Source organism: Myotis nattereri (genome assembly GCF_964212035.1).
Source record: "Myotis nattereri genome assembly, chromosome: 11".
Lineage (NCBI taxonomy): Eukaryota > Metazoa > Chordata > Mammalia > Chiroptera > Vespertilionidae > Myotis > Myotis nattereri.
In genome coordinates, this window is record NC_138086.1 from 45,128,022 (window position 1) to 45,151,125 (window position 23,104).

At 44.9% G+C, this 23,104-nt stretch overlaps 2 protein-coding genes across 2 annotated transcripts in view; one reads left to right on the top strand and one right to left on the bottom strand.

Moving 5' to 3' along the window:
• The window catches only part of LOC308527026 (protein lifeguard 1-like), a 27,593-nt gene extending 16,150 nt beyond the window's left edge, over positions 1-11,443 (bottom strand). Inside the window, exon 1 of the mRNA XM_081102342.1 lies at positions 11,142-11,443. The gene's annotated coding sequence lies outside the window, so the exon portion shown is untranslated. The remainder of the gene's footprint in view (positions 1-11,141) is intronic.
• On the top strand, positions 10,600-22,208 carry GATAD1 (GATA zinc finger domain containing 1). Its single transcript, XM_081102343.1, has 5 exons — positions 10,600-11,056; positions 11,619-11,747; positions 13,612-13,671; positions 16,857-17,040; positions 20,684-22,208. Exons 1-5 carry the CDS (start codon positions 10,799-10,801, stop codon positions 20,872-20,874), a joined length of 822 nt encoding a protein of 273 aa, XP_080958469.1. The 5' UTR covers positions 10,600-10,798; the 3' UTR covers positions 20,875-22,208.
• Positions 22,209-23,104: the final 896 nt, after the last annotated feature.

Below are 23,104 nucleotides of genomic sequence, written 5' to 3' on the forward strand. Positions count from 1 at the left end.
AGGCCGTGGCCTCAGAGCTGGAGCGAGCAGGATGGCAACAAAGTTTTAATTATAGAAGGTAAATAAATCCCAGAATAAAAAAAAGAAGAAGAAGAAAAGGAGAGGCTGGGAGATTCAGTCGCCAGCCAGCCTGAAAATGGCCCTCAGCCCCTTACCCAGACTGGCCAGGCACCCCAGTGGGAACCCCCACCCTAAAGGGGGTGTGGCCAGCCTGGAAACAGCCATCAGCCCCTCACCCAGGCTGGCCAGGCACCCTAGCGGGACCCCCACCCTGATCCGGGACACCCTTCAGGGCAACCCAGCTGGCCCCCACCCATGCACCAGGCCTCTATCCTATATAGTAAAAGGGTACTATGCAAACTGACCCTAACAGCAGAATGACTGGGAATGACTGGTCACTATGACACACACTGACCACCAGGGGGCAGACGCTCAATGCAGGAGCTGCCCTCTGGTGGTTAGAGTGCTCCCACATGGGGGAGCTCTGCTCAGCCACAAGCCAGGCTGATGGCTGCCAGTACAGCGGTGGTGGTAGGAGCCTCTCCTGCCTCTTCAGCAGCGCTAAGGATGTCTGACTGCAGCTTAGGCCTGCTCCCCGCTGTCAAGTGGACATCCCCCGAGGGTTGCCGGGCTGCCAGAGGGATGTCTGATTGCCAGCTTAGGCCCAATTCCCAGGGAGCAGGCCTAAGCCAGCAGGTGGTCATCCCCCGAGGGGTCCCAGACTGCGAGAGGGCACAGGCCGGGCTGAGGGAACCGCCCCCCCCCCCGAGTGCACAAATTTTTGTGCACCGGGCCTCTAGTCCTATATAATAAAAGCCTAATATGCTAAGTGCCCAGTCGGATGATTGTCAGTTCAACCAATCAAAGGGTAATATGCTAATGATATGCTAAAGCTGCTCAACCGCTCGCTATGACATGCACTGCCAGCAGGGGCAGACAGTCAACTGATCGACCAGTTGCTATGATGTGCACTGACCATGAGGGGGCAAGTGCTCAAAGCAGGAGCTGTCCACTGGTGGTCAGTGTGCTCCCATGGGGGAATGCCGCTCAGCCAGAAGCCAGGTTCATGGCGGACAAGCGCAGTCTCTGAGAGCTCCCAGACTGCGAGAGAGTGCAGGCAGGGCTGAGGGACCCTCCACCCCCCCACTAATGCAAGAATTTCATGCACCAGGCCTCTAGTGATACCATAAAGAAATGCCTGACAGATTTGGGGTATAGAAAACCTTCCAATATCATGACAAAAAGATACCAGTAAATCTAGAATGCAAAATTTTTAACAAAGAAAAGATGAGCAGCTGAATAGAAAGATGAGATAAAAACATAAATAGGCAATTCATAAAGGACATTTCAATGATCAACATACTTAGGTGACCATACATACCTACCTCACAAATAACCAAAGAAGTGCAGGTAGAAACAATTGTGAAATGGCATGTTTTTTTATTTGCATAAAAGACTAGCAAAAACTAAAAAAATAATTCTCAGAGTTGCAGGGGTGTGGAGAAATGGGTAACCCAGGGCCACACTATGCCTTGCAGGCCCTGTGCACATTGGCCTTCATGGGTTCCCTCTCCATTAAAGAAAACATAAACAAGTATACTTTATAGCTGCACTGGTATATAACATATGCAATCCAGTCTGGATCTGTTGTGTATTATAAAGTCATTGGTATTATATTTTCTCCTGATTTTAAAAGAAGTTAAGCCATTTCCATAACCCCTACAACTATCATGGGCCTTGACAATGTGGAATTGGCAGGTGTGTAAGCCTTTTTGGTGAGTAATTTAGATGCATCTACCAAAACTCAAAATGTGCCTTACTTTAGACCCATTAGGTACATTTGTAAGAATTTTATCCCATAAAAATACCCACACGAATAGGCAGCCATACATGTAAAAGGGAGTTCATTACATCATTCACTATTTGTAACAGAAAGAAATGTAGAACAGACTAGCTACCCAATATTAGGGAATGGTAAAGTTAATTTCAGCCAGGAAAATGCAGGTATATATATATATGGGCTGGAAAGTTCACTTTTGTGTACTTTTGAATTTAAGCAGCCAGATTATAGAATAATATTTAGTAAGCTCACATTAATGTTTTACACAGATGCATATATTTCCAGAGACTGAAAAGATACACTACCAGCTATTAATGTGGCTGTCTCTAGTCACACAGCAGAGGTGGGGAATGCCTCTGGATTGTATACATTTTTATAATGTGCATTTATTATTTATATAAAAAAGAAAGATTTGCATTTTGAAGAGAAAAATATTTCTCTTTTTTTTTTTTTTTTACCAAGTCTGGAGCTCCTCTGCGGAGCGTCTTCACACCCAACGATGCTCAGATAGCCAAGTGGGTTTCTTCCCCCGACATCCTGCAAATCAGAAGGGCGAGAGGCAGCAGGGGCTTCAGAGCTCTGAAGCCAACACCAAACAAACAAAAACCAAAGGCAGCTAGCTGAGTTTCCCTCTCGAAACTATAGGGGCTGGTGCCCAAGTCACAGAAGGAAGCTCTCACCTGGCCCTCCAAACGCTTTCGGGGGGCCCCCCAGCCAGCGCTCACCCCAGGACCGAGCAGAGTTCCGATGGCAGTTAGGAGAGTGGCAGTTGGGCGTGGGGGTGTCCTGGGAACCCCGCTACCCAGGAGCGGGGCTCCGAGTCGAGTCCATCTGCCCAGCCTCGTACTGGTCAGAGTCACGGCCAATGGACTGGGTGCTGAGCGCCAGGGAGGCCGACACCTGCCCCCTCACACTGACTCCGTCAGGGAGCGGCCTGCAGCCTGAGCAGGGCTCTGGGGGACGTGGCCTCCTCCGCACGTGCCATCACCTCGCCGGCAGGAGGAAGATGCCTGTGAAACTCCTTCGCCCTCAGGAGTAAGACTTGTTCATGAGAAAGCAGGCCTTGTGGTTCTGCGGACGATGACAGCGTTGGTGCCTCCCGCGATCCAAGGAGATGTCCACCCCGGGCTGCAGGCCGAGGAGGAGCCGGGGAGGCCTGACTCAGGCTGGTTGGTGAGAGAAGTCGGGGGGGGGGGGGGGGTAGGGAGGAGGGGCTGGGAGCAGACACCTGCTGACTTAGAACCACATGCCAAGCACAGAAACTGATCACATCTCCACACGGCCCTGAGTGGGCAGCACCATCCTCACTTGGCAGAGGGGCTGAGCTGCATGACGAGGTTCGGTTGCCAGTCCTTGAGCCGGTACTATCCACTCTACACCACCACCTCCAGCGAGGAGACAACTTTGAGGGCCAAAGAGCTGCCTTCATTTCCTTTTCCATTTGATACTTTCTCCTTCCCGCCTCCTCCTTTTTCTCTTCTTTTTCTGCATTCTTCTTGTAATTAAATTTTAAAATGCATGCACGTGTCAAAACATTTTAAACAATACAAAATAGTGCAAAGTGAAAACTGAAAGTCTCCCTTCCTCACCACCTCTGTTGCCATCAATTGTCAAGTTCTTTGTCTAAATGACTAAAAATATGTACCCATCACATACATGGAGCTTTTAAATTTACATAAAATGATCATATTCTATATACTATTCTGTAAATTGCTTTTTTCCCCTTTTAAAAAAGCTATAATAAAGTATAATCTATATATAACATTAATTACTTTCAGGTGTACAACATAATGGTTTGCTACTTGTTGTTGTTTTTTTAATATATATATTTTCCATTTCAGAGAGGAAGGGAGAGGAAGAGAGAGAGAGAAACATCAATGATGAGAGGGAATCATTGATTGGCTGCCTCCTGCACATTGGACCAAGCCCGCAACCCAGGCGGAATCGAACCTGGGACCCTTCGGTCCGCAGGCCTGACGCTCTATCCACTGAGCCAAACCGGCTAGGGCATGGTTTGCTATTTGTATAGATTGTGAAGTGATCACACATAAGTACAGTTAACATTCATTACCATATATAGTTACAAAATTTTCTTTTCTTGTGATGAGAACTTATAAGATCTACTCTTTTAGCAACTTTTAAATATGCAATACAGTATTGTAACTATAGTCACCATGCTCTTGACATCCCCTTGACTTGTTTATTTTATAATCGTAAGTTTATACCTCTTGACCCCCTTCACCCATTTTGCCCCTCCCCCACCTCTGGCAACCATCAGTCTGTTCTCTGTATCTATGAGCTTGGTTATTTGTGTTAGGTTTGTTTGGTTTTTTGTTTTTTGTTTTTTGAGATTCCACATATAAGTGAGATTATATGGTATTGTCTTTCTCAGTCTGACTTATTTAACTTAGCATAATGTCATCAAGATCCATCCATGTTGTCCTAAATGGCAAGATGTCTTTCATTTTTTATGACTGGAACCTCCATACTGTTTTCCATAGTGTTTGCACTAATTTACATCCCCACCAACAGTGCACAAGGTTTCCTTTTCTTAACATCCTCACTAACACGTATATCTTTTTTTTTTTTTTTAATAATAGCCATCCTAAAAGATATGAGGAGATATCTCATTGCGGTTTTTGATTTGCATTTCCCTGATGATTAGTGATTTAGATCATCTTTCCATGTGCCTGTTGACCAGCTGTATGTCTTCTTTGGGAAGATGTCTATTCAGATCCTATGCTCATTTTAAAAAAATCAGATTTATTTATTTTTTTTGCTATTGAGTTGCATGAATTCTTCATATATTTTGTGGGTTTTTTTAAAAATTAAATCTTTATTGTTCAGATTATTACATTTGTTCCTCTTTTGTCCCCCCCATAACTCCCCTCCTCCCAGTTCCCACCCCACCCTCCGCCCTCACTCCCCACCCACTGTCCTCATCCATAGGGTGCACGATTTTTGTCCAGTCTCTTCCCGCATCTCCCACACCCCTTTCCCCCACAAGAATAGTCAGTCCATTCCCTTTCTATGTCCCTGATTCTATTATGGTCACCAGATTATTTATTCACTTGATTCTTAGATTCACTTGTTGATAGATGCATGTTTGTTGTTCATAATTTGTATCTTTACCTTTTTCTTCTTCTTCCTCTTCTTAAAGGATACCTTTCAGCATTTCATATAATATTGGTTTGGTTGTGATGAACTCCTTTAGCTTTTCCTTATCTGTGAAGCTCTTTATCTGACCTTCAGTTCTGAATGATAGCTTTGCTGGATAAAGTAATCTTGGTTGTAGGTTCTTGGTATTAATCACTTTGAATATTTCTTGCCATTCCCTTCTGGCCTGCAAAGTTTCTGTTGAGAAATCAGCTGACAGTCGTATGGGTATTCCCTTGTAGGTAACTGAGTTTCTTTCTCTTGCTGCTTTTAAGATTCTCTCTTTGTCTTTTGCTCTTGGCATTTTAATTATGATGTGTCTTGGTGTGGTCCTCTTTGGATTCCTTTTGTTTGGGGTTCTCTGCGCTTCCTGGACCTGTAAGTCTATTTCTTTCACCAGGTGGGGGAAGTTTTCTGTCATTATTTCTTCAAATAGGTTTTCAATATCTTGCTCTCTCTCATCTTCTGGCACCCCCATAACTTGGATGTTGGTACGCTTGAAGCTGTCCCAGAGGCTCCTTACACTATCTTCGTATTTTCGGATTCTTTTTTCATTTTGCTTTTCTTGTTGGGTGTTTTTTGCTTCTTCGCATTTCAAATCTTTGCCTTGATTCTTACGCTCCTCTGGTCTGCTGTTGGGAGTCTGTATAGTATTCATTATTTCAGTCCGTGTATGCTTAATTTCTAGTTGGTTCTTTAGCATAATATCGAGGGTCTCATTAGATTTCTTGAGGATCTCACTACATTTATTGGCGGCTTCTAGACAGTTCTTAAGAGACCTTAAAAGTGTGGTTCTGAACTCAGTATCCTCCATTGACAGTTTTGTCCTGTTTCTTTGTCTCTGCATTTTTCATGCTTTCTTGGTGCACCCCCTAGTGGTCTTTGTGCACAGTCTTGTTGTAGTTAAGCCTTGATTGTTGTCGGCAATACCGGGGGTGATTTGACCTCCAGGCTAACTGGCTATGAGAGTCAGCTGTGTCTGCAGTGGGAGAGCTTCGGTGCTGGATCTCTAGGGCGGTGCTAATCTAGCGTTTGCCTGAGGCTATTGGGCAAATGGCTCTGCTCAGGGCTTGGGCGGGGTGGGTCCCCGCGGATCTACAGGGCGGGCTGGAGCGAGCAGTTATGGCTGCTCTCAGTTCCGTCCCTAGGGGCTCTGCCTCACAGAGTCCCAGCAAACACTGCAACCCTCGGAGAGAAAACTGCCTTCGAGTTCCGACCGAAGCCGGACAGTCCCACTTCTCCTGTCTGGGTCCCTAGAGACTCGCCCGGATCTGGAGCTCAGAGTCTGAAACTCCCTCCCGATTGAAAACAACAACCGCACCCTCTGCCACCAGCCAGCTCCGTGCGCACTCCGCACCTGAGTATTTCACTTCAGCACTGCGCCTCCTCTGAGTCTGGATATGATATTCTGTTTCCTCCTAGTTGTAGGATTTCCACTCAGCCAGCCTTCCTGTGGTTCTGGATGATGTCCGTTCCGTCGTTTAGTTGTTTTTTGAAGTGGTTGTTCGAGGCAGCAATCTCCGGCGTTAACCTATGCCGCCATCTTGGTTTCTTCCAAATTCTTCATATATTTTGGATATTAACCCCTTACCAAATAAATGATTTGCAAAACATTTTCTCCGGTTTGGTAACCTACCCATCTTGTGGATGGTTTTCTTTGCTGTGCAGAAGTTTTTTTATTTACTTTTGTTTTTGGTATCAGTTTTTTAAAAAAATCATTGCCAAGACTGATGTCAAGGAGCTTACCACATATATTTTCTTCTAGGAGGTTTATGGTTTAGGTCTTACATTCAAATCTTTAGTCCATTTTGAGTTAATTTTTGTTTTTTTTTTGTAGGAGGTGGTGGTCCAGTTTCATTCTTTTGCATATGGCTGTCCAGTTTTCCTGACATCATTTATAGAAGAGATTGTCCTTTCTTCATTGTATATTCTTGGTTCCTTTGCCATAAATTAACTGACCATATGTATATACATGGGTTTATTTCTGGGCTATTCTGTTCCATTGATCTATGTGTCTCTTTTTATGCCAGTATCATACTGTTCTGAATACTATGGTTTTGTAATGTAGTTTGAAGTCAGGGAGCATGATGCCTCCAGCTTTGTTGTTGTTCTTCAAGATTGCTTTGGCTATTTGGAGTATTTTGTGGTTCCATACAAATTTTAGGATTGTTGGTTCTATTTCTCTGAAAAATGCCATTGAAATTTTTATAGGGATTACATTGAATCTATATATTGCTTTTGGTAGAATGGACATTTTAACAATATCAATATTTTCAATCCATGAGCACAGAATAGCTTTCCATTTATCGTGTCTTCCTCAATTTCTTTCATTAATGTCTCCTAGTTTTCAATGTAGTTCTCTCACCTCCTTGGTTAAATGTATGGCTATCCCCCCTCTTAATTATCTCTGACATCGTTTCATATCAGCACATGTCAGAGCCTTGAATAGTTTCCTGTATCACTCAGAATAAAATCCCAAATCCTTACATTGGTTGACAGAACCTTGATGCCAAAGTCTGACAAAGATATTACAAGAAAAAAAGATCATACACCCATCTCACTCATGGACATGCAAAAATCTTAAAATATTAGTTAACCAAATCCAGCAATGTGTGAAAAGAATAGCACATCACAATCATGTTGGATTCATTCCAGGAGTTTCAATGTTAATTTAACATTCAGAAATCTGTATAATCTGTAAGTTAATAGGTAAAGAAAAAAAAAGGATTATGCTCATCTCATAGAGAAAACTATTTTGTAGGGAGCAGCTAGAGTCAAGCCTTGGGTTGACCTGTGGCCTCAAACAAGTCCCAGCCTGGAGGGCAGAGCTCTCCTAGCATAATTAAGCCTGACCTTGTAGCCCTCTCTAATTCCTTCCTAAGGAGATATTGGACTGTGGGAGGTGCAGCAAGTGTTGCCAAAACAAGAACATTTGTATACATGTTCATCTACCCTTGTTTCAATCAGACTATAAAATAAAGCATCGGCTTGCAGGCTAGGTCTTTTATGTCCTCATCCAGGCACGGGAGATCCACCGAGCCCCAGCTGTATTCTCTTGTCTGTCTTTTCTTCAATCCTTCACCACCCCTCCTCAGGTTCACCCTTGGCTGTGCTGGCACGGCACACGATCTGATAAAATTCTGCATTTGTGACAAAAATAGGAATAGAAGGGAACTTCCTTAACCTGACAAAGGGAATCTACAAAATCTATGGTGTTAGAAGTCATGCTAGTGGACCTTTCTGTATATAGGGCAAGTGCAAGGGGACTCCTCTTATGGTAGTAATGTTCTATTTCTTAATTTGGTTGCTCAAGTGAGGTTACCTTGTGATAAGTTGTGCAGGAATGAGTTGGATACTTTACAGTATGTGTATTATACTTCATTTTAAAAGGTTGTAAAAATTTTTTACAAGGAAAAAAATGGAGTTCTTCAGAAGGGTAGAGGGTGTGACCAGGGAGCTGTCAAGAACAGAAGATGGTGATCAGTGGAATGAAGGGAAATGGAGAGAAGGGGATGCTGGGTGGTTATGCAGGCGGCTATTTACCCCACCCAGGATAGCATCCTTTGGTGGAGAGGAAGTTGATGAACCAGGGGCCTCACCAGGAAAAGGAATCTCTCCTCAGCTTCAGTTGGTAAAGCTGTGGTTGCATATCTGTGTCCATGGTCCTGGTGTTTGGGGACTTGATGTTTTTGGAGAGGAGATCAGATGCAGAGGGGGAAACATTACCAGGAGAAAGAAATTAGGGAGCATGAAAGTGCATACCTAGATGCCCCTCACAGAGTGTATCGTTCTAAAATAAGGGAACAGCATTCTTTACCTATTCTCCTCAACCACTTTTACAGTTGATCTTAATCCCCATAACAGCCCTGGAGAATAGTTAATATTCTGTTTTACTGTTGGGGAAACCTTGACTCAGAGAGAGGATGACCGAGCCACAGCCCGGCCCCAGGGCTGCTCTAAAGGCCTGTCCAGATATGACACCAAGAGCAGCCACCGTGTTGGCAGCCAGTCCACATCATGGCTCCTCTGTTGATCAGCTAACAGTAGAACAGGAACATTAATATCTTGTTCTACGGGGGTCATAAGCACTGAGATTTCATGACGTCATAGGCATTCAACCCATTGGCCTTTCCCCTCTCCCAATCAGCCCACACCACCAACACATTCATCAAGACCTTGCCAAAAACATCAAGTCCCCAAACCCCAGGACCATGGACACAGGTATGCAACCACAGCTTTACTAAGTGAAGCTGAGGAGAGATTCCTTTTCCTGGTGGGGGGCTGGCTTTTCATCATGAGTTGGTCCTAAGCCACCTGTTCTAGACTGTGGTCCAGGGAAGTCCAAGACCCTTGCAGGGAGTCCTTGGGGTCAAAACAGGTTCCCAACAGTGCCAAGCCACTTACTTGCCTTTCCACTCTCATTGCACTGGCATACTGTTCAGAGGGCTACAGGCCATATGATGACATCACCCAAGTATGATGACATCACTCAATGGTTAATAAACGTGTGCTTTGCCCTGGCTGGTTTGGCTCAGTGGATAGAGTGTCAGCCTGCGGACTGAAGGGTCCCAGGTTCCATTCTGGTTGGGGGCACAGGCCTGGGTTGCAGGCTCGATTCCCAGTCGGGGGCGTGCAGGAGGTGGCTGATTAATGATTCTCTCTCATTATTGATGTTTCTCTCTCTCTCCCTCTCCCTTTCTCTCTGAAATCAATAAAAATATATTTTTTAAAAATAAATGTGTGTGCCGAAACCGGTTTGGCTCAGTGGATAGAGCGTCGGCCTGCGGACTGAAAGGTCCCAGGTTCGATTCCGGTCAAGGGCATGTACCTGGGTTGCGGGCATATCCCCAGTAGGAGATGTGCAGGAGGCAGCTGATCGATGTTTCTCTCTCATCGATGTTTCTAACTCTCTATCTCTCTCCCTTCCTCTCTGTAAAAAATCAATAAAATAGATTTTAAAAAAATAAAATAAAATAAATGTGTGCTTGGCATCTTAGGCTGAAATGTCTATTTCAACTCCTAACACATAAATGTCCATGGATATAATCTATATAAACAAAAATACTTGGGGGTCTAAATTATAATTACAAAGTTACTATCACAAAAGTCCCCATTTCCCCCGCCTTTACGCACCTCCACCCAGCCCCCCCTGGAAATATATATATTCCCTGGATAATCCCTTCACCTTCTTTCATCCAGTTCCCCCCCTCCCCTCCCCTCGGAGGGCCGTCAGTCTGCTCCCTGTATCCGTGCCTCTGGTGCTATCTTGTTAAGCGCGCAAAGGGGTCCTGAGCAGGAGAGCCAAATTTAGCAAATGAAAATACAGGACGCCCAGTTAAGGCAGAATTTCAGATAAATTCGAACATTGCATGGGATATACATATATTTTTAAAAAAATATTCTTTGCTCATCTGAAATTCAAATTTAATTGCACGGTCTGTATTTTACCCGCCTAAAACCAAAAACTCTCAAACAGCAAACTGAAAGGCCGCGCACGCCCCTACCCGGGCGCACTTCCGGTCAGCGGGGCGCGGGTCCCGCCCACCGCCGGAAGCTGCCTCAGGACCGCTGCTCCGCCTCCGGCGCCGCGGGCACCCGGGGTGGTGCTGGGCTCGGCGCGGGGAGACTCGCTTCCGGCCTCCGGGGACAGCGGCCGCGGCCGGTCCCGGCGTGGACAGGGGAGCGCCCGCGCCCAGTCGCTCTCCCTGTCGCTGGACGTGGCGGGCCGGCCATCGGGCGGCCGGGCCGGCGGTCGCCATTCCCGTGTCGCTGCGCCCGCGCGGGCCGCCCGAGCCGGCCACCATGCCTCTGGGCCTGAAGCCCACCTGCAGCGTCTGCAAGACCACGTCGTCCTCCATGTGGAAGAAGAGCCCGCAGGGGGACATCCTCTGCCTCCACTGCTCTGGCCGCGGCGGCGCGGGCGGCGGGGGCGCGGGCTCGGGGGCCGCCGGCGGGACCGGGGGCGGCGGCGGCGGCGGCGGCGGGGGCCTCGGGGCGGCCACCTTCGCCAGCACCTCGGCCGCCCCTTCGCAGAGCAACGGGGGCGGGGGCGGCAAGCAGGTGAGCCCCTCCTCCCCCCCCGCGGGCCGCCCCCACCCCGATGAGATATTAACCGGCTCGGCCCATTCTAAGCACCTTTTCTTACCAGAAATTGATAGTCTAAAGAAGCAAGAAAATTAAAAACCCCTGGGAATCCCTCCATTGTGGTGATATTTTGGGTAGCAACCAGCCATCCCGTTAGCCACACGCATGCGCAGGCGGGTACCGAGGGTCCGGCTGCAGGGCTTGCCCCGTGTGAGGGGCGTCTCGTCGTCCCGCCCCGTTCACGCCCTTTTAGTGGCGGCACCGGCTCCCCGCGGAGGGCGGCGGAGGCCGCGTCGCCGGGTGTTTCTCTGCTGTCAGTGCCCGTGAACAGACGTCCGCTTTTCGGAGGCTCCGGCGCTGCTCGCCGAGGCCCCGCCCTGCTTCCCGGAGCCCAGATAACGGGGTCGCCCAGCAGGAGGAGGCAGGGCCGGGACGAGGGGCGCGCTCCGCTCGGGGACCCCTGTGGGGTGGCTGCGTCGGGACAGCATCCTTCCCGCGCTGTGGGTTCATTCCTCTCTCTGTTTTGTTCTCGATGTAGCAGAGTAAGCAGGAAATTCACAGGAGGTCCGCTCGGCTCCGCAACACCAAGTACAAGTCCGCTCCGGCTGCGGAGAAGAAGGTTTCCACTAAAGGAAAAGGGAGAAGACACATTTTTAAATTAAAAAACGTAAGGTGGTTGTGTTTTTGTTTTTCCACTGTCATGGCGTTGTGTGCAATGTGTCCTGCCACAGCCTTCATCCCACCGCGACCTTCCTCCCTCCCCCGGAGCGCCTGGGTGGTGACCGGGGAGTGGCCCACACTTCGCCTCTTCCCGGGAAGCGCGGGTTTGCCTTTTTCCTTTCCTCTGGGAGGTACACGGTCGGCGTCTGGAGGAAGAGGAAACGTGCGCCTGGGATGCGCCTTATTGGATGGGTCTTATTGGCTTCTTCTTTTTTTTTTTAAATTAAATCTTTATTGTTCAGATTATTACATTTGTTCCTCTTCCCCCCCCCCATAACTCCCCTCCTCCCAGTTCCCGCCCCACCCTCCGCCCTCACTCCCCACCCACTGTCCTCATCCATAGGTGCACGATTTTTGTCCAGTCTCTTCCCGCATCTCCCACACCCCTTTCCCCCCCAAGAATAGTCAGTCCATTCCCTTTCTATGTCCCTGATTCTATTATAATCACAGTTCATTCTGTTCATCAGATTATTTACTCACTTGATTCTTAGATTCTCTTGTTGATAGATGCATATTTGTTGTTCATATGCAGAGGCTTATGGTATGGCCAAGGACACCAGGAAACCTTTTTTCCTTCTTTAAAGATCTGAGTAAATAATAATACTGGAACTTGTTTATGTATTTGTTATTTTAGCTCCAGAAAAAAATGCATTTTACTGACTTAGGATCAGTTTGATGAATACGCATTAAAATTTTGCTAAACCTTTCCCTGTTCTGCTGTAAGAAAACAGATTGTTGAAAGACTGGTGGTGGGGGTGGTTGCAAGCACATTTTCTGTGCAGTAAGTTCTCATTATCTTTGTAAACACAAGGGGCCATGGTCAAACGCAATGGGCAGGGCGCTGTAGGCAGCTCTTTAAATCCTCGGTGAGACATTTCCTCTTCAGAACAGGAACGACGGGCTGACCAGTAAAGGCATATTCATTCATAAAACACAGAGGGGCCTCCAGTATATTGTACAGATGGTGGATTCTTTTCTTACTAAGAGTAGTTGCCTCTAATTCATTTAAGATTATAATAATTTAATTTTCTAAAAATGAGGCATTTGTTGGCTAGACAAAACATGTTAAGTAAATATTCATTTGATTATTTATAGTTGTATCACTTAAACATGTTTTATTCTTACGTATGATAGACTATATTCTCTGCAGTTACTTCAGTATCAATTTTTCTAGCAAACTCTTCAAGGATGATACCAAGACATATTTTGGGAGGCCCGCTTTCTCTGTTGTGGCATAAAAGAGTATATTTCAGCTTAAGAACAGATTTCAGTGGTGGGTGGATGGTGGCAGATTAATAAGAACTCCCAAGAAAATTTCTTTTAGCCTTAGTTCAGGCTTGCTAGAAAGTGGGTTCTGATAATATCTCACGTGTCATAGCTGGTTCCATAGTCAGGTTGAGATGGAAAATGTCATCAAGGAAGCACTTTTTCACTTAGTGCTCACCCATTTTTTACTTCATTTCTGTCATGCTCAGGGCATTAGAGGTAATATATTTTTACACCTAAAATGTTAAAATGTAATAAAGCTTGGAAAGGGCTTGTGTTAGCTCTCAGCAGCATAATCAGAAGCTTGTCCTCTAGTTCCCAGCCATTTTTAAGCGAATGATAGCAGGAATAGCAGTGGAAATATTCATACTGCACTTGGCGACAACATTCAGAAAATCATTTGTCTTTTTGCAGTTTTTGTCACCAAACAACAAATTTAGTATTTCTCAAATTACAGAACTCTCATATATGGTTGGAAAAAAATGCCTATATACACACATACACAGTATGAATGTGCTAATAATTTTACCTTTTTTTTTTCACAGCCCATCAAAGCGCCTGAGTCAGTTTCCACCATAATCACTGCAGAATCAATCTTCTACAAGGTAAACACCTGTAGAGGTACTGGGGACAATTTGGGCCTACTGTATAATGTGCTACTAAAACGTTGGGTGGGTCTGAAGGTCTGTGTGATTGTGTTTTTATTCTTCTCTAAGCTGTTTCTCCCAGAGGTAGCTGTTATAAAACATCTCACTCAGAGCTGATATGGGAGGGGAAGTTGCCTATTGAAATATGATTAGGATCTTGAGAATTTCTTAACATAGATCATGAGAATCATTTTTAAAATATCAATGTATGGTGTGGAGCTATGAGAGTGAGCCATCCTAGACAATGTGATGGCACTGAAGGGTGAGAAGGACAGAGGCAGGATTTAGATGCGTAGAGGATGTCTAATGGGTAGTCAGCACTGGGATTCTAAAATGCCTTTAAGCAGAAGTGGGAGGATAAGGGCAGGGGGAGTAGCACCTACTGGAAGTCCATGGGGAGACAGAGGGAGTCCAAGAATCCTTACTTGAGGAGATATCTACACTAATAAAAGAGAAAAATGGTAATTGGCGTACGGCGATACCTTTTTCATTGGCTAATCAGGGCTATATGCAAATTAACTGCCAACTAAGAATGACAGTTAACTGCCAACAAGATGGCGGCTAATTTGCATATGTAGGCACAATGCAGGGAGGCGAAAGGGAAAGCAGGAAGAAGCCCCCTGCCACTGACAGTGATCTGAAACCCAGGGGGGAGCTAAGAGCTGGGGGGCAGGGCAAAGGCGGCCCTGGGGCCGCCTTTGCCCTGCCCCCCAGCCATGATCGGAGAATCAGGCGCCTTTGCCGCCCTGGCCAGTGGTAGCAGGAAGTAGGGGTGGAGCCAGCGATGGGAGCTGGGCACAGTCGAAGCTGGCAGTCCCAGGAGCTAGGGGTCCCTTGCCTGGGCCTAAAGCGAAGCCCACGATCGCAGCGCCCCCCGCTGCCACTGCAGGTCCCCGCTGCCCGGGCCGGACGCCTAGGCCAGAGGCGTTAGGCCTGGGCAGGGGCGGAGCCTGCAACCGCGGGGAGCTGGGGGTCCCCTGCCCAGGCCTGACATCTCTGCCGGAGGCCTCAGGCCTGGTCAAGGGGCCGATCCGGTGATTGGTGATCAGAGGGTGATGAGGGTCAACTCCTCTGGCCAAGGCATCAGGCCTGGGTGGGGGGCGGAGCCGGGGATCTGGGGGATATGATGGTCCCCTTGCCCAGGCCTGAAGCCTGGGTCAGAGGCGTCAGGCTTGGGCGGGGGGTGGAGCAAGCGATCAGAGGGAGATGGGGGTCCCCTGCCCAGGCATGATTCCTGGGCCAGAGGCCTCAGGCCTGGGCGGGGGCCAGAGCCAGTGATCGGGGGGAGATGGGGGTCCCCTGTCCAAGCCTGACACCTCTGGCGGAGGCGTCAGGCCTGGGCAAGGGGCCGATCAGGCGATCGGAGGGTGATGGGGGTCAACGCCTGAGGGCTCCCAGTATGTGAGAGGAGGCAGGCTGGGCTGAGGGAGACTCTCCCCCCCCCCACCCCCCCACCCCCCACACACCCAGTGCACGAATTTCGTGCACCGGGCCCCTAGTATTTATATAATTTTTTTAGTGAGAGTAGAGCGGGGTCGGGGGGAAGAGAGAAACATCTATGTGAGAAAGACATCAATTGGTTGTCTCCCGCACATGTCCCGACCAAGATGGGAATTGAAACTGTAACCCAGGTATGTGCCCTTGACTGGGAATCAAACCCATGATCCTTCGGTGCAAGGGCCGAAACTCCAACCACTGAGCACCACTGGCCAGGGTTCTCTGATGTTTCTTCATCTATATTATATAGATTCTATAAAATAGGGATTGTAAATAGAAACTACTCATTTGGTCAAGTGAGATCATGTATATTTAAGCACCTAACTCTCAGTGAATAGGAACAGTTATCATCACATTTTCAAATGTGTGCGTTATTTTCACAGCTAAACACAGAGTTTACAGATTAAGTCCAGGAGCAACTGACTAAGCTAAGAACTTCATGTACTAATGATTTTTAAGGCATATGTCGATGGAAAGCACGAGACCTGTTATTGCAAGTATCAGTAATTTATTACTGTGTGCCATGTGTTAGTAACCAGCAGGTAGGGGAATGTGGCCCACATTGACTCTACCCGTCCATAATGATCCAGCTGCAACAGTCACCCTCGGACATATGGATAAAGCGTCCAGGAGAAACTCCTGGTCTCCAAGGTGCTCATGTCACAACTCAGTTACTGGAAATATTTTCTCAGAATCATTTTTGTGGTTTAGGTGCACACCCCAGCAGCTTTATCTGCTGCCAAGGCCCTATTTTGAGGGAAGTAGCAATGAATCACCCTTGCAGGCGGGTTCCTGCACCCACCTAAGGAAGTGCTAAGTGTCATAAATATTTGGATCAGCTATTATGGATGTTCAAATGAGAGATTATTTCCAGTTCAAGACCCAGGGAAGAGGACATAGGGTAGAAGGCAGAGGCAGAGTTATAAGGGTTCTAAACACAAAATATGCACAGGTTAGTTAGTTGGGTATGAAGTAGAGTATGGATACGACATGAAGCCTTGAATGCCAGAAATACCAGTAACTGTCTTGTGGGAGAATATCACAGAGAATAGGAAGGGAGGAGACAGCTGCCAGTGAGACTGGGGAAAGGTATGGTAAGTTAAGGGTAAAAACCTACCCTGAAGACCTATTACAATCAGAAGAGCTTCTATCATTTCTTTGGCTTCAGTTTGTAGTATCTCTTTTCCCTAATTGATGGTTGAGGAGGAAGGTATATAGAGCATATTTTCACCAGATAAGCACTGATTTTCAAGCCAGTATAGAAGCAGACCACTGAGCTAGTGTAGGAACCTCAGCTGCAGCTCTGCCTTTGGAGGCTTTCAGCAAGGCACTTAGCAGCACTTTTACAGCTCAATTTTTCTATCCAAAAAAGTAGGGACAGTATTGTTGTGATAGAAAATCAAAGTATTTTTATAAGCACATTTTCTCCAGATGCAAGTTGTGTGTGTGTAAAATTTTTTTCATTCAAAAGTGAAACAATTTTAGAATTGGCATCAACCATATACACATCAGTTTATCAGTCCCTTTCAGAGCCCTTCTACTGACCACTTTGAAAACTCTTGCTTTTACATTAAGGAAGTTTCCATTCATAGCTCTGGTGCTGTTCTATTTATTTTAAATGTGGGATTATCTTCTATTTCCACCAGGGGGTATATTACCAAATTGGAGATGTTGTTTCTGTGATTGATGAGCAAGATGGAAAATCCTACTATGCTCAGATCCGGGGTTTTATCCAGGACCAGTACTGTGAGAAGAGCGCAGCACTGACGTGGCTCATCCCCACTCTTTCTAGCCCTACGGACCGATTCGATCCTGCATCCTACATCATCGGTGAGTTTGTCAGATGGTACAGGTCCTTGGACCCAGGTAAGTCTCTGTTATTAGGTATAAGAATGCATTAGTCTGGTCAGGCTACCATAACAAAATACCACAGACTGAATGGCTTAAACAACAGAAATTTATTTTCTCATTGTTCTGGAAGCTGGCAGTCCAAGATGAAGGTGCTCTCAGTGTTAGTTGCTGGTGGAGCTCTCTTCCTGGCTTGTGGACTGTCACCTTCTTGTTGTACACAGTCCTTCTTCAGTCTCTTCTTATAAGAACATCGATCCTGGCGGGTTAGGGTTCCACCCTCATGACCTCATTTAACCTTAATAACCTCCCTAATCCCTGTCTCCAAATGCCATCATTTGAGGGTTAGGGCTTCAACATATGAATTAGGGAGGGTGCAATTCAGTCCATAACAAAGAAGCATAAGTACCATTAAGTACACATAGAGAGCTTTATAGAAAACAGAAACATTTTATACAGCTGGGCTTTGAGTGCTGCCAGTTGTTTAGAGTCAGGCCTGTATGCACCTACTAAAAAGTAATGTGGATAAAAATTTTTTAAGTGACCCAAGATTAAACTATTAAAAGAATTTATTGCTCAGGAACTAGGTTATTTAGGTTACTTATAAAAATCTAAAAATAATTTCTTAAGGAACTATCACAGTTATTTCTAGAACCTTACATATTCTCAATATGCATTCTTCTTCATGTCACACATAATCATTCTAGACCAAGCATGTCAAACTCAAAGGCTAACAGGGTCCAAATAAAAAAGGTTTAAGTGTATGTGGGCCACAAAAAACAAAAGCTTCAATTTTCATGGAAACCTAAGTTTATTTCGATAGAGACATGCTGAATACAAAGGGCTGAAATAAATGAGTAATCGTTAACAGAAAATAATTGAACATTTTAATAAAAATTAATATTTTTTCTTGAACATTAACTTACCAGACACTGAATAACTGCACAAAGTAATAAGTGTAACGCAAATAAACCTATTTTTCTTATTCTCCAAAAGCAAAATATTTCCTGTTGCGCACACCAAACAAGTCAGTACAAGACTAATGACGTGGCAGTCAGCTGCTAAAATATTCGCTGCTAGTATTAATGGAGAGAAATGGTGCATCTGCATGTAAGGGAAATGAATGCAGCACGATTGTAGTAATCAGTCATTAGCGAACGTTGTAGTTCTTTATTAATAATTATGTATAACGATATTGTAAAAATTAAGTTATAAAATTTTTATTAAAACGTTTCTTACATCCCATTATATTGTCTGGGCCGCAAGTTTGACATGCTTGTTCTAGACCTTTTATAGCATATCATTGTCGATCTTTGAAATGGCAGCCACTGTACTAATTTCAGTGCTGCCAAAAGAAATGGCACATTTGTAATACTCTTTGTAATACTTTAAGCAATAAATAATTTTAAAAAAATTTAAAATATAATAAAAAAAGAAATGGTACAAATAATTCTTTATGTAGACTCACAAGAAGTTACTAAGTAAAATTTTAAAAGTATTCAGAGTTCTGTAACTCTGAACTTTGTAACCTTTCTGCAGTGGGCATGGGTTACTTTTGCACTGAGGAGAAAACAACATTTTTTAGGGAGAACTCAGGGACAAATAACATTTCATTGTTATTGTCTCCTGCATGTCAAGTTTGATACATGACCAGTTTTCTGCTTATCTTATATAATAAAAGCCTACTATGCTAAGTGTCTGGTCAGCCAGTCAGCCATTCAACCAATCAAAGCGTAATCTATAATGATATAAGCGTAATATGCTAATTAGACTGTACGTCCTCCCAAAGGACCTTCCGGACAAAGCTGGGGCTGCGAGAGAAGCCCGGGTCCTGAGTGCCTGCTGGTGGCCAGAGGGAAGCTCAGGTCCTGGGTGCCAGAGGGATAGCAAGTGCTAGCAGCCTGGGGAAAGAAGGACTACTCTTGCACAAATTTCGTGCATCAGGCCTCTAGTATGCTAATAATATGCTGAGGCTGCTCAACCACTTGCTATGATGGGCACTGACCACCAGGGGGCAGACAGTTGACCAGTCGACCAGTTGCTATGACATGCACTGACTACCAGTGGGCAGATGCTCCGACCGGTAGGTTAGCTTGCTGCTGGTGTCCGGCTGATCGGGACTGAGCGAGACGGGCCGGACACACCCTGGAGCCCTCCTGCAGTCCCTCTCCAGCTGGCCAACCTCCAGCGTTCCTCCTCGGCCCGATAGTGTACCCTGCACCCGTTGTGTCCCTCACCCTGGCCTGCGCCCTCGCAATCCAGGATCCCTGGGGGGATGTCGGAGAGCCAGTTTTGGCATGATGACCAGTTGCTATGACACCCACACCACCAGGGGGCAAATGCTCAACGCAGGAGCTGCCCCCTGGTGGTCAGTGCACTCCCACAGGGGAGTAACACTCAGCCAGAAGCTGGGCTCACAGCTGGTGAGCACAGTGGTGGTGGCGGGAGCCTCTCCTGTCTCCATGGCAGCGCTAAGGATGCCCCACTGATGAACATCCCCATGGGGAGCGAGCCTAAGCCATCAGTCAGACATTCCCCGAGGCTGGGCTGAGGGACCTCCTTCCCCTCTGCCCTCCCCTCCCCACAAGTGCATGAATTTTGGGCCTCTACATGATTGATTGGATAGGATTGTCAGCAGAGGCAGTGATATGACAGAATTTCCTCCAGCTCCTCTCCCACCTCCTCTTCCTCTTCCTCAGATGCCAGAGCACAACCTCGGGGGCCAGACTGTCTGGGTTCGTAGCCTATACACTTACTAGCTGTGTGAGTTGGGCAAGTTCCTTAATCCTTGTCTCATTTTCCTCATATGTAAAATGGAAATAATAATAGTGCCTACCAGAGAGGGCTTTTCGAGGATTCAATGTATTGATATGTGTCAGTACTAAGAACAGTGCGGGCATATATAATAAACACTGTATAAGGCTAAATATTATTTTTTTTTAAATATATTTTATTGATTTTTTACAGAGAGGAAGGGAGAGAGATAGAGAGAGTTAGAAACATCGATGAGAGAGAAACATCGATCAGCCGCCTCCTGCACATCTCCCACTGGGGATGTGCCCGCAACCCAGGTACATGCCCTTGACCGGAATCAAACCTGGGACCTTTCAGTCCGCAGGCTGACGCTCCATCCACTGAGCCAAACCGGTTTCGGCGAGGCTAAATATTATTTTTTTTAACACATTGTTTGCGGGTAGTTTTTATCGCGCGCTAACAGTGGCGCGGGCCATTTTTGCTAATTTTTGCGCAAATGGCAACGTTCAGTAAAATTACGATAACTTTAGTTTACGTATTTATACGTTACCCGCATTCTACCGCTAGTCTATAAAAAACGTATTAACACGTGTCCCGCGCTCTACTACACTAGTAGAACGTATAAATATGTTTCCCGCATACAATGTGTTAAGATTCCTTTCTATATTGAGTCACTGTTTTGGGGAGAATGCTATATTCCTTAAGCAGTTAAAATAGAAAAAATGATGAGTAACTTCATAGTAATATATGTTCCAAGGACTAACGTCAGGTACGACCAGACTGGTTTCTCCTAGTGTCTTGGTATTTTAACATTTTATGATAATGATATCCATGTTCAAAATGTGTTTAACCTTTCCATTGGCGCCTTTAGGACCAGAGGAGGATCTTCCCCGGAAGATGGAATACTTGGAGTTTGTTTGTCATGCACCCTCTGAATATTTCAAGTCACTTTCATCACCATTTCCCACAATTCCCACCAGACCAGAAAAGGGCTATATATGGACTCATGTTGGACCTACTCCTGCAATAACTATTAAGGAAACAGTTGCCAACCATTTGTAGTTTAAAAAGTAAAACTGGATTTCCAGTTATCGTCTATTCATATTACTACAAGATATGCCACATGTTCATTTAATGAAATTCTTAGATGGAAAAATGACTAAAAAGTTTTTCCCTACCACACAGTAATCATTAGTTTATTTATTACTAGTCACTTGGAAAACAAAAAAGGATAGAAAAGAAATATATTTTGAAGTTAAATGTTACAGTCTGCATGGGTATCTTCCCAAGGAGACCATTAGAAACAGTGTCTCTTTTTTATCCATAATTTATTTATAGAAACTCATAAAACGGATTGTATTTTTCTATAAGGACAAAATATGAATTAAGGTTTGGATTTCTGATGGACTTAATAAAATGTAGCTATGACCAGTTTATCTGTCACAAAGTTACACAAACTTCTATATAGGAAATGCCATGGCAGACTGCTGGCTGCTTTAACCTGAAGGAAAGTGATCGGTGGATAATTTTATTAGCTCAGGCCATTCAAATTTGCATCTAATTCTTCTGTAGCAAAGAGGGATTCAGAATCATTTTGTTGATCTTAATATCAGTTATCAGTCAAAACAAGCCTTTCAGTCAAACCATAAGATTTTATAGTGCAGACAGTTAACTTCACTAAAAGCACACAGGAAACACTGTCAGTTGAGGTACCCCACTTGGTCATTTCTTGACCATTAGAACAGCCATTAGTCATAAAAATGGTTAATAGGTCAACTATAATTGAAAAATTTTAAATGTTTTGTAATTAAAAATAAAGGTTTAATAGATCGTTAGCATTGATATCTAAAGAAGTCTATTCCAAAGTTAAACCACCTGCTATAAACTCATAATAATGGGCTTAAAGCAATACATTGGATTTAGAAGGCCTGTTGTTTGTGACATTTCCCAGGATTCAGGTACAGGTTTACTTCAAGTGCACGTCAGTGAAGTCAGGATGCCACAGTAAAAATGGGGGGAAGTGGAGGTTGTGCACACTTGCCTCCTCTTCTGACTTAGCATTTTTTAACCCAGAAGAATTTGTCAGGACCTAATTTAATCAGAATGATTTTGAACTGTAGCACTTTTAACTGTTACCCCTTTCTACCCAGGTTTGTGTGTTAGAAGGAAGCAGCTGGAGATAGTTTTATGTCCATAGTTAGCTCTCTGTAGTTATCTTTCTGTTCACAAAAATTATAGTAAAATTGATTGTAAATACCATTGTAAATAACTATCTAAATGCTAATGTTCAATGTATTTTAAATGTATTAAAATGTATTTTAAAACACACATTTTAATACAATGTATTTTTCACTATGTATTTTCCACAATGTATTAAAATGTATTTTTGCAATGTATTTACTTTTGGTTTATTTCATTTAAACAATTAAATAGGGTTTTCTATCAAAAATGGTATACACAGAAAACAGCAGTGTTGTAGTATTCATAAGTTGGAGGGACAGCTTCCTCATCAATATATAATAGATTTTAAGAAAATCAAAGTGGCTGACTGATAAAATGAACACTTAATGCAAGATATTTATTAAAATCAGGAAATATTTTAAAACCAGAGTATACACTGACTTTATAAATATATAAATACTTGTAGTACCATTTATTTTATTTTTTTGTTGCAGCATCTTTTAAAATAGGTTGAATTTTTACTTTCTTCCTCAACGAACACCGATGGCTCCCATTGCTTACAGGGTAGATTCATACCTATTTTCCTGTTGTCAGAGGCCTGCCCCAGTCTAGTCCCAACCTGGTCTTCCCCTTCCACTGAAATGTTCCCTGGACACTCTCCTCATTCTCCTGACTCTGAGTTCTTGTTCATACTGTTTTCTCCAACTCCACCACACAACAAGGGCTTTTCTTCTTTTCTCCCCCATATCCCAAATCAATTCATGGTTTTTACTGCATCTATAAAGTAGCACAAACAAGTCCGAAGAACCATGCAGCATCTTGCAGCTTAGATCCTATCCAGCCTGCTGAACTGTTCCTTTTTCAGGAACACGGATACCATGCAAAATTCTGATAACCTTGTTACCACCTATTGTGGCTCACTTAGGGCCCTCAACTCTGTCTCTCCATGGGACCTTCCAGATTCCCATGGCTCCTTTAAATCAATCTCTGTTTTATTCTGTTATATTGCATTTAAATTTCTACTTCTGTTGGCCCCACCCCCACCCCGTGTTTCCTGGGGGCAGAGATGGTGTGTTTTATTTACTCAGCTCTGCAACTCCCCCAGCACCTA